This window comes from Cnephaeus nilssonii, assembly GCF_951640355.1.
Source record: "Cnephaeus nilssonii genome assembly, chromosome: 7".
In the NCBI taxonomy this organism is placed as follows: domain Eukaryota; kingdom Metazoa; phylum Chordata; class Mammalia; order Chiroptera; family Vespertilionidae; genus Cnephaeus; species Cnephaeus nilssonii.
Window position 1 is genome coordinate 90784745 of NC_137078.1, and position 13673 is coordinate 90798417.

Consider the following 13673-nt stretch of genomic DNA (forward strand, 5'->3'; position numbering starts at 1 on the left):
CTGCCCAAGGTCACCCAGCTGGTATGTGGCTGGGGCTGAGATTGAATTAAGGGCTGTCTGATCCCACTGTCAATCACTTCGTGTACTGCATACAGAATTAGGTGGGGAGGGGAGTGCGCAAGAGAGAAGAGTGGGCTGTGCCCTAGGGAACGGGGGCAGTTGGGGGCAGGGGCGGGTGCAGCTCCAACTCTGGGGCTGTCCCCACACTTTCAGGACCTGGCCCTAAGCCTCCAGATCCTCCTCCCTCCCTTTTCCCTTCCTATGGTCTGTCCTTGGGGCCCAGAGGCCAGGACGGGGTTGGGGAAAGAGGATGAATGGGGAGATCTGTTGGCAGACGTTCCCAGGGACGAACAATCCCACAGACCCTGGCTTCTCCCGGCTACCCTGTCTGCATGAACTCCTGGCTGCGAACCCGGGAAATCCTCAGCATCAGAGCTGGAGAGGAGCCCGCGGAGATCAGCTGGCCCAACCCCCTCGTTTTACAGATAATAATTATCCTGATTACGCTCGATGGTGGCAATGCACAAAGGGCTTTCACATCTGGGTTGCCTCTGTGCGTGCCAGAGCCCTTGGGGTTGGCAGAGCTCTTGTGGTAGTTTGTATGCCCCTCCCTGCTTTGTGACCAAGGAAACCAAGGCTTAGAGGCAAGGAGACGGGTCTCGGGCACACACCTGGCTTTGGTCCTGGGCTCCAAACCCAGATCCCTCTTTCCCCTGAGCTCATCCCACCATCTTGGGCCCCTGAGGCCCAGAGCCCACCAGGTGTGGCTCAGGACTACATCCTGCATTGGGGGCGGGGCAGGGGGCTGGTCCTGAGAGGTCAGCAGGGGAACAGGGAGGGATCAGCCCCCCCCCCCCTAAACCCATGGGGACCAGGCTGCCCCAGAAAATCAGACTTAGAAGGCACCCTGGAGGGCCCTCATTATACAGAGAAGGAAACTGGGGCCAGAGGGGTAGGGACCTGCCCACGGTGAGCCAGTGGCAGAGCTGGGCCTAGGACCCGGGTCTCCTGACTGAACGCATGGCTGTGCCAGCACGTGCCCAGCAGCAGGAGTCAAGACAGTCCCTGTTTAGAGTTGCCAGGGCTGAGCACATTACACTGAGTCCTAAGAACAACAAGTACTATTCTTATTATTGCCACCCCTTTTACAGATGAAGACACTGAGGCTTTGAGAGGTTATGAAAATGTCCCAGAGTCACAAACCAGGAAGTGACAGAGGCAAAGATTCAGACACATGTTCATCTGACTCTAAACCCATGCCAACCCATGCATATGTAATATGACAGGAATAGAGTTGATGTTATCTTTCTCCTTGTTCATGGCCAACCTAGGACGTCATTCATTCATTGAATATTTATGGAGGGCCTGCTATGCTGAGGAGACCAGGGAGCTGATCTGGGGTGAGAGGCTAAGAGCTAGTATAGCTCCATTTTCCAGATGTGAGAACTGAGGGTTAGAGTCCCACAGCCCAAGACCCAGCCAACCCCTGCTCTGTCTGGCCTCATGTCCGTTTCGCGTTTCCTTCCGGGGTGGCGCCCTCGGCCACGCTCCGGGCCCAGGCTCTGTGGTTATGCATTTGGAGCCCTGGTTCCTGGCAGGCAGGGCTGCAGCCAGGCAGCAAGCATTCAGTGAGCACCTGCCCTGGGCCGGGGGAAGGGCTGCCTGGAGCTAAAACGTGTGAGGCATGCGGGGCCCCGTGCAGCCACCCGCCCCGTGCCCTGAGGTAGAAGAGGCTGCCAGGCCTCCAGGGGTGTCAGGACGGGGCAGTGTGAGCCGGTTGAAGGGCTCTCTTCTTGGCAGGAGTGTCCCCCAGAGGGACTCAGAGCAGAGCTAAGACCTCAGAGGTCTTTGCAGCCACTTCTGCTCTCACCCATCCTCGAGCGGCCACTGGCCCAGCAGGCCGGTTCCTGGCCTGAACGGGGATGCTCACAGCACCTAACCCACCCGGTAGTCATGAGGGCGGAACCAACAAGTGGGCTTGGCACAGGGCCTCGGAACTAGGGCTTCTCTTACTGAGCCGGGGTGCATGTCTGACGGGGGTGCGGAGGTGGGGAGGTGGGGGGAAGAGGGCCTGAGGTCTGGAGGAGGCATCAGAGAGGCAGGATCTGCTTGTTCTCAGGCCTCAGTTTCCCCATCAGTCATGGTTGTCACGTAACTGTTGCAGGATCTGCCTCACGGGTCTGCCGTTGGGATCTCAGAGGTCCCAGGGCGCGTAGGTGCGGTTCGTGATCTGCGCACGGAGCGAACGGATCCCGGGGCGAGGGGGCGGCCGAACGCGGTGGGCGGCGGCACGTGGTGGCGCTCAGGTGTGGCATCGTGTCCCCGGAGAGGCGCGGCAGTTCGCATCAGGGAGAAGGGAGAGGGAGGGCAGGCTTTGGGGGCCGCCTCCGCACCAGGGGGGGAGTGAGAAGTATGGGGGAGCGGGTGTGGAGCGCAAGACCGGGAAAGCAGGGCGCTGCCTCCTGGCGCTCCCCGGGCCCCCACCCTCCTCAGGGGAGACGCCCGGGGCGCTGTCCCTGGTCCTGGAGCCCGCCCGCCCCTTGCCCTGCAGTTCCTGTCATGGCCATTGGAGGTCGCCCGGGACCGCGGCGGACTCCCAGGCCCGGTTAGAACACGTTTTTTAACGAGCATTCCTTTTCCTGTAATGACCTACCTACACACCCAATTTCAAAAACCAAAAGATATCCTGCGCTAAGAGAGTAAAAGCCCTCGCCCTGGCTGGTGTGGCTCAGTGATTAGAGCGTTGCCTCGCAGACCAAAGGGTTGCAGGTTTGATTCCTGGTCAAGGGCATATACGTTGGTTGCAGGTTCCATCCCCAGCCCCAGTTGGGGGTGCATGGAGAAGACAACCAATTGATGTCTCTCTCACATCGATGTTTCTCTCTCTCTCTCTCTCTCTCTCTCTCTCTCTCTCTCTCTCTCTCTCTCTTTCTCTCTCTCTCTCTCGCCCTCACTTCCACTCTCTGTAAAAATCAATGGGAAAAAATATCCTCAGGTGAGGATTAACAACAACAACAAAGTAAAAACCCTCTTTTCCATAGATACTCTAGCATGATCACACCCCAGGACCTAATAAAGTAATCAAGCACTTCGAATATAAAAGGCTAATATGCTAAGTGTCCTTCCCACCTTCCCGTCTGGTCGCTATGATGCGCACTGACCACCAGGGGGCAGACACTCAAGCAGGAGCTGCTGTGACAGGCACAGAGAAATGGTACCGCAGAGCTGACACCCAGAAAAAACCACTCAGCTTCCCCCAAGTGGGACACAGGCCACGCCACCACCCCGGAGTGACACCCCACCAAATCATAGTCGATGCTGCTGAGACCCCATGGTGCAAAATGAAGCCCATAGCCCAGCCTAGCCCTGAAACAGTCGCTGTGGGTGCTGGGTAGTGACGTCACGTAGCAATGCCCGGCTTCCTCTCCCTAGCAACTAGCCTCCTTGGAGTTTCTTCAGCCCAGGAACACAGGTGGAAACATTTTACACTTTAACCCCGTGGTTGGCAAACTGCGGCTCTTGAGCCACATGCGGCTCTTTGGCCCCTTGAGGGTGGCTCTTCCACAAAATACCACGTACCCTAATTAAGTTAATAACAATGTACCTACCTATATAGTTTAAGTTTAAAAAATTTGGCTCTCAAAAGAAATTTCAATCGTACTGTTGATATTTGGCTCTGCTGACTAATGAGTTTGCCGACCACTGCTTTAACCAAATGTCTGTGAAGCGTTTTCCCATGCCTCATGTCATTTGATCCTCACAGAAGTCCTGGAGTAGGTAGATACGAGACACGGTGGAATCCTGTTTTCTTTTCATTAGCCAGGAAATGGAGATTTAGAAAGCTTGGAAACTTGACCCAACTGAAAAGAAGTAAGAAATGGTGGACCTTGAAAATGACTTCAGGTTTTCTCACTGCACAGAATATAGTCAAACACTGCTGCAGTTAAATATTTTACCCTTTGTTCGCCAGTCGCACACGTGTGTTTCCATTTATCATTGTCGATTGTGAATTTGGTTGACACTTCTATTATAGAGAAAGGGTGAATAGCGATATTAAGAGATTTCTTCTAATTAATTTCCTTTCATTGTGTACGAATTTGTGCACCGGGCCACTAGTACATATATAAACCAATTAGGTTCTAGAATGGGATCAATGGGCTTTTCGCCCACATGTATATCTGGGGGGATATTTGATGCATGGCAAGTCTTCCTTGGGTGGAACCCTTTCCAGCTTAGCTTTCCTAGCCCCCACCCACTGAATGATAGTGGGAGTCCCCAGTAATTGCCAAGGACAAAAACCATCCTCATGTATTAATGCCCTCTAGGGAGCAGTGACACCCCCGTTGAGAATGACTGTCAAGGTGGGGGACCTTGGCTGGGTGAAGAGGGGCTCACAGAATCCTGGACTGGCGGAATGGGAGGGTGGCACCTTAAGGAATTGTCAGGGCATCCCATCACCCATCTCACAGATGGACCAACAGAGGCCCAGAGTGGGAAGAGTCTGTGCTAGAAAACACAATGAGTGACGAGCAGAGCTGGGGCCACAACCCAGGTCTCCTGCCCCCTGGTACAAGGCTCAGTAAGCCTAGCTGCACTGGGTAGAGCTTTGGGCATCAAGCAGTCTCCCTTCCAGCTCAGCCTACATGCCCCTGAAGATGGGCGGCGGCGGGGGGGGGGGGCGGGCTGCCCTTAGCAGGGGGTAGCAGAAGAAGGCTGTCTGGACTCCAGCCTACAATGTGTGAGAAGGGCCCTGGCTTCCCCTCTCATTGGGGTGCAGTAATTGCACAACCCTCAACCCCCAAAGAGCCATCCTCTCTCCTACCTTTATTTCTTCCCAATAGTTATCTGGGCACTGTGTGTGTGTGTGTGTGTGTGTGTGCGCGCGCGCGCGCGTCTGTATATTGCGTGTGAGCATAATGTGATCTAAGGGCGTGTAGGCCTGTGACTTCTGTGCATGAATCTGTTGTCATTGGTGTGTGTTCACATGTGTGTACAAACCCAGCCACAGTCGGGAGGTGAACACACACTGGTTTGGGAACGTATGGGTGTGAGCTTGATTTGACTTTTGCATGTGTATGTGCATGTGGGCTTGCAGTGTAGGGCCTGACGTTCGTGCGGGCATATCTGCATGAATTTGATCTGCTGTGACCTCTGGGCATGAGTTAGATGCCTCTGTGCACAACACAAGGGCAAGTGCACGTGTGTCGGTGAAGTCCCTGTGCAGGTGTGCACACAGACCCTCCCAGACGCGGTGCCTTGTTTACCCTCTGTCCCGGGAGCCTGAGCAGTGTCAGGTGCACAGTGGGTGCTCACTGGGCGTTAGTGGAACGGCTGAGGAAGGAAGACAGACTCGCCCTTTTGTGTCTGTGTTTCCAAAAGCGCTTTGCTCTCAGGGACCTTTGGAGGCACGTGGTCCCTGTGGTGACCAGAGCACGTCCTTAGGGGTGTTGGCCTGAGTGGGGGCATTTATTCTGACCATTGTGTCCAGGCCAGCTTGTCCTGGTCCCTGAAGGGGACCCGTTGAATAGGCAGGTGTCTCAGGAACCCATTGAATAAAGTAGGAGTCTTAGAGCCAGGACAGGGGATGGCTGGGTTGCTAACCTCACTGGACAGTTGCTGGGGAAATGGTGTGAGCCAAGCTGCACCCACTTCTCCCTCCCTCCCCAGGGCCTGGGGTCCGTTCCCCCTCCACCCCCACCCACCCACCCAGACTCTTTCTCCAGGAGCTCAGGGTTTACAGCATGTGATTGGGTGGGTGTGGCTTGGCTACAAAGACCATGGCTAAGGGGAATGATACTTCGATAATGGATAGTGGATAATGGAATCCTCCAAAGGCAAATGCATGTTTCCATTATTTTGTCTCAAACCCAGCAAGGTGAGAGTGGGTGTTTATCAGATGAGCAAACTGAGGTCCGGGGAGGAAACCTGATTATTGCAGAGCCACACAGGAGGCTGCTGGCCAGGCAGCCGAGACAGATACCCTGAATGGGAATGACGGGCAGGGGAGGTTACTGGGGACCCTGGTAAGAATTGACCCCAGCAGTCCCACCTGGAGCCCAGGCCTGAGATCTTCCTGAATCTGCGCTTCGCTCACATTCCCTGCTGTGGGTTGGGAAGTGGAAGCTGGAGGCAAGTGGGTGGGACTCGCAGAGCTGAACCCAGGGTGAACTTGGAAAGAGCTCTGCAGCACTCCATCCTGCACCCTCCCTTCCTCTGCACTGAGTCTGGCACCTGTTAGACTCAGGTGCAAACCTGGGAGTTCCAGCAGAGGGGGCTGCCTTCTAGAAGGAGGGCCTGGCCCCTGGAGGGCAGCCTGGCTCTGGTTTCTAGGTGAGAGGCTGGAGGGAAAGGAAGAAGGGAGCTCTATCCCATCCCAAAGATGGCAATGACCTCCTGGTGCCAGTGGGCAAGCACGGGCTCTGTGCTGACTCTTGGTCACAGTGGGAGGTCGGCTTTCGGGGGGCTACTAACTAATGTGTTTGAGATCACAGAGCTAGGAAGTGTGAAAGCCTTGCCCATTGCCTCTGTGTGTGTGTGTGTGTCTGCCTTGTAGGTTGTTCCATATGTCCACACCTAGGTCTGCCCCATTCCTTCCAACCGCTGGATGGCATTGCATGGTGTAAATGGATCTTAATTTATTTGTCTGACGCCCTCGGGATGGCCATTAGTTTGTTTTGGAATTCTTACTCTAAATCTTTGCTAACTACAAAAATCGTGATTTCATATAGTTTAGCCCAATACAGAGGATGCTACAGCAAGTGCTTTCTTTAATAAGCACATGCTATTCAAATACTATTCTCCGTGCTTTATAAGTATTCATTTAAAGCCAATCCTTGGCAAAACCCTTTGAAGTAAGTACTGTTATCTTCATCATCAACCCCGTTTTGCAGATGAAGAAACTGAGGCACAGAAAGATTTAAGTGACTTGCCCAAAGTCACCCAGCTGACAAGTGGGAGGGCTGGGATTTAAACAGGGCGAGGTGTAAATTTCACAAGCATGAGGACATAAACTAGTGCTTCTCTGTGCCTTGTCCTTGGACATTTATCTTCAGGCTCACATGCCCTGAAGTAGAGGCTACATTCCTGGAAGTGACCTTGCAGGTTAAGAAGGTGCTTTTCAATTATGCTGTTGCCTGAGGGGCCAGGAGCTGGCCAGGCAGTGTCGGTGCTTTCCTGGCTAAGGGAACGTGACCTCCACCCACCCCCACCCCCCACTCTTGCCAGTGAGGCAGCTGCAGCAGGTCAGAACCCAAGAGGCGGGAGCCCACACTGGGCTCTTTGTCTTCGGTGGGAACCCTGTGGCCCCCACGGCCCTTCTCAAGGGCCCACTGTCCCAACACCAGCAGGACCTCCCAGGGGCCGGGCCCGGCTGGGAAACTTGGCACATTGGAGGCCCTTGGCCAGCCTGCCAAGTGGACATGCAGAGCCCACTTATGAATCATTCCTACTGACAAGACAGACTCGAGACAGAGGGCCATGTCCTAGGGGGTGCGGCAGCCTGGATGTGGCTGGAGTCCTGGGTCCCAGCCCTGGCACTGTGCACACCCCCATAGCCCAGGCCTAGCTTCTGGTCCTGCCTCCCTCCAGCTCTCTGCCCCCTTTCCCCACTGCCACCACTCAGGAAGGAGAGACTTCCTCCCTTCTCAGGCCAACCTCAGTGCCCCTCGGGGCCATATTGGATTGCCCTGTGAGGAGTGGGCATCCCTCACTGCCCTGGGGACGTCCCTCCACCCAGGAATCTGCCCTGGTTCCGGAGCACCCTGCCAAGAGGGAGCCAGACCCTCCGCGGAGAACCAAACCCAGCGGGTAGTTCTAATGCTGCAAGGGGCTCTCGAGGCCTCCTCTGCCCACCAGAGTGGGTAGAGAGGAGATGGATCCAGGGTGGGAGCAGAGAAGAGGGGGGGTGGACCCCCAAGAGAGCAGTGATTGCTGTGATCTGGGGTCTTTGTCTGAAATGGGGCGGCGGCTGCACCACCTCCCCCCGCCTGGGTGAGGAAACTGTGGAGCCTGTACCCAGACCGGGGAAGATGGCGCTAAGTGAGCCCAGGCCCAGGGCGCAGGCCGAACAGTTCCTGAAAGGCTTCTGAAGAATCCCTCTCACCCCGTCATCATGCCCCTGCCTGGCCGTCCTTCCTTCCGTGTCCCCCCACTGCATCTGCTCCCTGTAGTCCTTTTACCCAGAAAACCCCGTGGAAAACCTGAAAGCTCGGGTGGCTTCCCTGGGTGCAGGGGCGTGGGGAATAATCCCCCCTTCTTTGGGGCGCAGAGTGGGCATCTCGAAGGGGGAGGTGAGCCCTGGGGGGCAGGTCCAGTGTCCCCTGTCATCTGCCACATTTTTACTTGGGGCAGGAGAGGCAGCTTCCTGCTGGGTGGGCTGAACTGTGAGCTCTGGGTGAGTTGGGGCAGAAGAGGGGCTCAGCGTGTTTGTTGAGTGAATACGTGACCAGCTGTAGGACTCCGCGGGTAGGACCCCAGGCTGGATGAATTTTCAAGAGGAGGGCGGGGCATCTCCATTCCTGCCCCTGTGGGCCTCCTCCTCACCAGGGAGAGGGGGGTGAGAGTGAGCCATAGAAGCGCTATTGGAGACTCTTGTTCCTTCTTGTGGGTGTTTTTTTTTTCTTTTTCAAGTTTTACATATTCGTTCCTTTTTTAACACTTTATATTTTATTTTTTCCTTTTTCTGGGGTGACACTGGTCCGTTCCTTCTTTCACGCTCTCATTTGCCTGAGCAGAGCTTCTAACTAGTGCGGGACTCTTGCAGCTGCTATTTATTAAGCATTATTGTATTAACTCATTCCATCACCACAGGGCGGGGGAGGGGGTGGGGGAGGAGATTAGTCCCATTTTACAGACGAGAAATTTGAGGAACGTACAGGGAGGTACAGACCTGCCCACATTGCGACCATTGACCCCGGATTCCAAGTTCTTGACGCGACCAGCTTGCTGTGATGACGGGGCAGATCCACCCACAGCGCTAGCGGGGGATGGAAGAGGTGCCGCCCCCGAAGGAGGGTCTGCAGCCCGGTGCGCCCCCCTCCCTCCCCGGTCTGGGGGTGAAGGGTGGGTCTCATCTAACCCCCCTCCCTCCTTCTTCCCCGCCAACCACCCTCCCCCCGCCCCCCCCCCCCCCAGGTCCCAGCTGGGAAAGTCCAGCGAAGCCCCCGCCCCGGCCGGAGGGCGGCGTGAACAAGCGGCTCTTTCTGCGCGGCCGCCCGGCAGCTGGACCGCAGCCCGCGGGGGCGCGGACAATCCCCGGGCCTGTGGCGGGGGCGGGGCGGCCCGGGTTGCCAAGGTGACCCGGGCGGGCGCGGGGAAGTCGGCTCGGGCTCGGCTCCGGCCAGATGGGCGGGCGGCTGCGGGGGCACCATGAGCTGCCGGAAGCGCAGCTTCACCTTCGGGGCCTACGGAGGGTAGGTGCGTCGGGCGGGGGCGCCCGCGTGCGCGCGTGGGCACGTGCGCGCGGCTGCCCGTCCGGCTGGGGTTGGGGTGCCTCGGCGCCTGGCTGTGACCGTGGCTGTGTGCTGGTGGAGAGGTGAGCGGCGTGATGGCAGTGTGGCGGGCAGTGCTGCTCAGGCGGTGTGTGCGTGCCTGCGTGTGGCGGTTGGGTGTCCATGGGCACGTGTGGGGTCGGAACTTTCTGTGTTTGTGTCCCAAGTTCGTGACGACTCTTAGGCAGGAGCCTGGTGTGTGGACAGGAGGCTGGGCCTGGGTGTGTGCACTCCTGGCTGCATGTATAGTGGGGTGGGCGGGGGCAGGTCAGGGCGGCCCTGCAGGGGCCCCCACTTGGTCTCTGAATCAGCTGGGCCCCTGCACTGAGGCTTTGGAAGAAGGGAACCTAGAAGCCATTAGCAGGCCCCCACCCACCCCACCCCTGGGCCCTTGGGCTGCCCCTGTGTCATGCCCCCCGTCTCTCAGGGACCCCCTCCTCCCAGGGCTATTGGCTGCCGGGTGGCCTGGGTGGAGGTAGTCAGAGTGGTGGCTGTACATCTTGGGGTCACCATCCTTCTTGACCTCAAGTGCCCACCTCAGAGGGGTGCAGAGGCATGCTGCGGCGGCGGGGTGGGGGTTCTGGCCTCAGGCAGAGATTTGGTCAATGGGAAGGGAGATGGGTAGGCAGACTGGGGCCAGAGCCCCTTCCCTGGCTGGACAAGTAGTTGCATAACCGTCACCAGGCCCTGCCTCCCTGCAGTTAGAGGGACACACACCTCTGGGGTGTGGAGCAGTTGGGGTTCACGCATGTCACGCTGCTGGAGCAGACTAGTGCTCTTTGAGCTGTGGGCAGTGTGTCCGACGTGCCTGCCCTCTCTGGACACCCGGCCTCCCAGGTGCCTTCTCTGTCCGGGGCCTGGTAAGCCAGCAGGTGAGGAGAGGAGCCTGGGTTGAGCGCTGGCTGAGGTTCTGGTCAGCGGACTCGGAGAGGCAGGACAGGACGCGGGGCTGGGCTCTGCTGTGTGACCTTGGGCAAGTCCTGGCTTCTCTGGCCTCAGTTTCCCAGTCTGCAGAGTCCACCTCAGCTGACCCCCGGGAGACCCCGGTCCTGTCCCCCCAGAGGGTGCCCCCTCGCTGGCGGAGTCCGGCTTGGTGCCCCTTTGCCACTCTCCTCTGGGCTCTGGGCAGGAGGCAGGAGTTGTTTGTTGTCCCAACAGCTGCTGAGCCCCTAGGCCCCCCGCTGGGCAGGAGGGTGGAGCCCTCTCCAGCCCTCCCAACCCCAAGGTGCCCTCAGAGGTGGGTTGGGGGAGAATCTACCCACTCTCTCTGGAGGGGGACCTGGAGGGGTTGGGGGAATGAAGCCTGGGGGTACCGCTGAACTCTGGGAGCTTGAGGACTTCCCCCGGCTCTGCTTTGGGGGCAGGGTGTGCGTGTGTTGGGGTGGGGAGGAGAGGAAGCTCCTGTGGGCCTCCTGCTCCCACATTCCCCGGCTTCTGTCCCCTGGTGGCTGTGAGTGAGCTCCAGCTCCAAGATGAAGGCAGGCTGGGGGAAGTGTGTGTGGAGGGTTCTTCCTAACCCCCCACGTGATTAGTCCCGTCTGGAAACACTGTGAGCGGCCTCAGCCACACCCCACATCTTTGCTCTGATCCCAAATGCTGTGGTCACTGTTCCTCTTCACCTGCTCCAGGACCTCCCATGCTGACCCCACCCCTCTGCCACCCCATAGCCTGGCCCCGGGCCCCTGCTCCCTACCCCCGTGTCCCCAAATCCTGCCTCTTTCCTTACTCCTCTACCCCACACCTTCCCGTGTCCCTCATCTGACACTGGGGCTCCTGTAGCCTGTGGGGGACAGTGACATTGCATTGAGCACCTCCTCCGGCCTCCTCTGGGTGGGGGGTGAGTGGGGTTGGCCTGACATGCTGGGCAAGTCCAGGTGAGAAGGGGCTGTTCCCTCACCTGTTGCCCCTCTTGCTGTGTTTCAGGGTGGACAAGTCCTTCACCCCTCGCCGGAGTGTGTGGTAAGTGCTGGGGCGGAGCTGCTGGGCTGGGCAGTCTTGAACTATTCATTACCACCCCCTATAGTGCCAGACCAGACCCCGCCAACCTCTGGACACTCTCTCCAGGCGATGGGGCGGACCGACCCTCTTACCAGCTCTGCCCCCACGTATTGTCCCCCCAGGTTTCCTTCTAGAGCTCTCTGCCGGGGAGTCAGGCAAATCAGGTTACATGCCAGCTCTGCCACTGCCTGTGTGACCCTCCGCAGTCCACTCACCCAGTGGTTGGCAAACTCATCAGTCAACAGAGCCGAATATCAACAGTACAGCGATTGAAATTCCTTTTGAGAGCCAAATTTTTTACACGTAAACTTCTTCTAACGCCACTTCTTCAAAATAGACTCGCCCAGGCCGTGGTAGTTTGTGGAAGTGCCACACTCAAGGGGCCAAAGAGCCGCATGTGGCTCGCGAGCCGCAGCTTGCCGACCACGGCCCTGACCTCTCTGCAGCTCAGCGCTCCCATCTGAGCAGTGGGGGTAGGAATGCCTGGGTAACGGTGGAAGTTGTAAAAACAAAACCGAACGGCCCGGCATCCTGGAGGCCCTCGCTGAAAGGCGGTCCTTCCTTTCTCTTCTCCATTCCTTCCCACCTCGTGGCGGCTCCCGGCTGGGCTCGGGGTGCCCTTAGCCTCTTGGCTGACCCCCAAGCCCTCTAGTTCCACTTCAGGCACAGCCCTCAGAGCCCTCTCCTCCAGCCCGTTTCCTAAGCGGGAGCCGCCCTCTCTGTGGAGGAGGAGGGCAGAAGGCGGCTGTGCCTGCAGCTTCCCCAACATTGAGAGCCGTGGGTGGAGGTGCAGCCTCACCTTGGGGTTCACAGCACCCCCCGCAGGCTGGGGGAAGCTGCCTGGCTCCCCTGGCCCCCGCACCACACGGGCCCAGCTGGCTGCTTCTGCTGCCACCTCAGCTCCATCAGGGGAGCCCCCGAGGGCTCTGGCTCCTGCTTCCCGCCCCTGCAGAGGGCTTCCCAGGGTCCCCAGGCCCTGCGGTGCCCCCAGCTGCTGGGCGACTCCTCTCTGGCATTATTGCCCCCAGGAAGCCCTCTCTTGGGTGGGAGGCACATGGGGTGCCCAGGCTGAGCTCCGGGGCCTGCCCTTTTCTTTTCCTTTGATGCGCTCTGTGTAACCCGGGGCCAGTTCCTCTCCCTCTCTGGGCTTAGACCCTGCTGCTGTGCCCAGTCCCTTTGAGGCTCTGCTCTGTGCCAGACTGTGTGCTGAGCCCAGAGCAGAGGTCGGGTGGAGGTGAGGAAGATGCCGTCTTTTCCTCAAGGGGTTCAGTAACAGTATCCCCACAACGGCCATTTGTCAAGCACCTGCTGTGACCGGGTACCGCCAGGTGCTTGAACTACATCATCTCACAGAACCTTTCCCACAGATGAAAACCGTGATGCACAGAGGGGGGCATTGACTTCCCCAAGTTCACACAGCTAGTCAGTGGCAGAGCTTGGGTTTAAATCTCGATCTTCTAGACTCTGCCCAGAGTCTCACCCACTCTGTCCCAGGGCCTCCAGGCCACAGAGCGGGTCTGAGTGAAGGATGTGCTTGGGGAAGACTTGAAGATGGAGGGTGACCCAGAGAGTCCACTCGAGGGAGCCCCGAATGAAGAGTCAGAGATAAGGGCGCAGAACTGATAGTAACTAACCTGCTCTATGATGTTGGGCAAGTCTCTTTTCCTCCCTGTGCCTCAGTTGACACCTATAACGTAAGATTCTGAAATCAGGATTTGCCCATGACCCACAACACCTTGCCCCACAACCTCCTTGCTGGAGTTGCTGTCCAAGGTGCTAACACCTACATCCTCCCTTCCCCCCCCTCCACCCCCACTTCTGGAAGCCAAGCCCCCACCCTGTGCCTGGCATATAATTAGTGTAAAATGGGGGTCATTTTGACTGTTAGTTATGATTCCTGGCATTCAAGGCCTGTCTCCACCTCCTTTTCCAGCCTGGGACTCACGGCTCCCTTCCCTGCATTTCTCATCAGTGGGAACACGGCCCCGATGAGCGCGGCCTCTGTGCCTTTGCTCACATTCGCCCCTTCCCTTGCTATGCCCTCCCCTTCCATTTTCACAGGTCTTCGCCTCCAGCCCCCCTTTGTCACCGTTTGTCGAGTGTTTTCTGTCCTGATCCCTGCGCCCCATCTTTCTCTCCTTAGAACACCTCCCCTCCTGCTGATCATGCCTGTAGAGCGCACATTAG

General features: G+C 57.9%; 1 protein-coding gene across 3 annotated transcripts in view; it reads left to right on the top strand.

Moving 5' to 3' along the window:
• RAP1GAP (RAP1 GTPase activating protein) overlaps positions 1–13673 on the top strand; it is a 67485-nt gene that overhangs the window by 10181 nt on the left and 43631 nt on the right. For 2 of the 3 annotated variants that reach the window (XM_079776723.1, XM_079776726.1), the window contains exons 1-2: positions 9322–9410; positions 11412–11447. In XM_079776723.1, coding sequence (XP_079632849.1) covers positions 9367–9410; positions 11412–11447 — 80 coding nt within the window. In that variant the 5' untranslated portion in view covers positions 9322–9366. Of the gene's footprint in view, positions 1–9321; positions 9411–11411; positions 11448–13673 lie in introns of those variants that run through there. The other variant, XM_079776727.1, reaches the window with a different exon arrangement.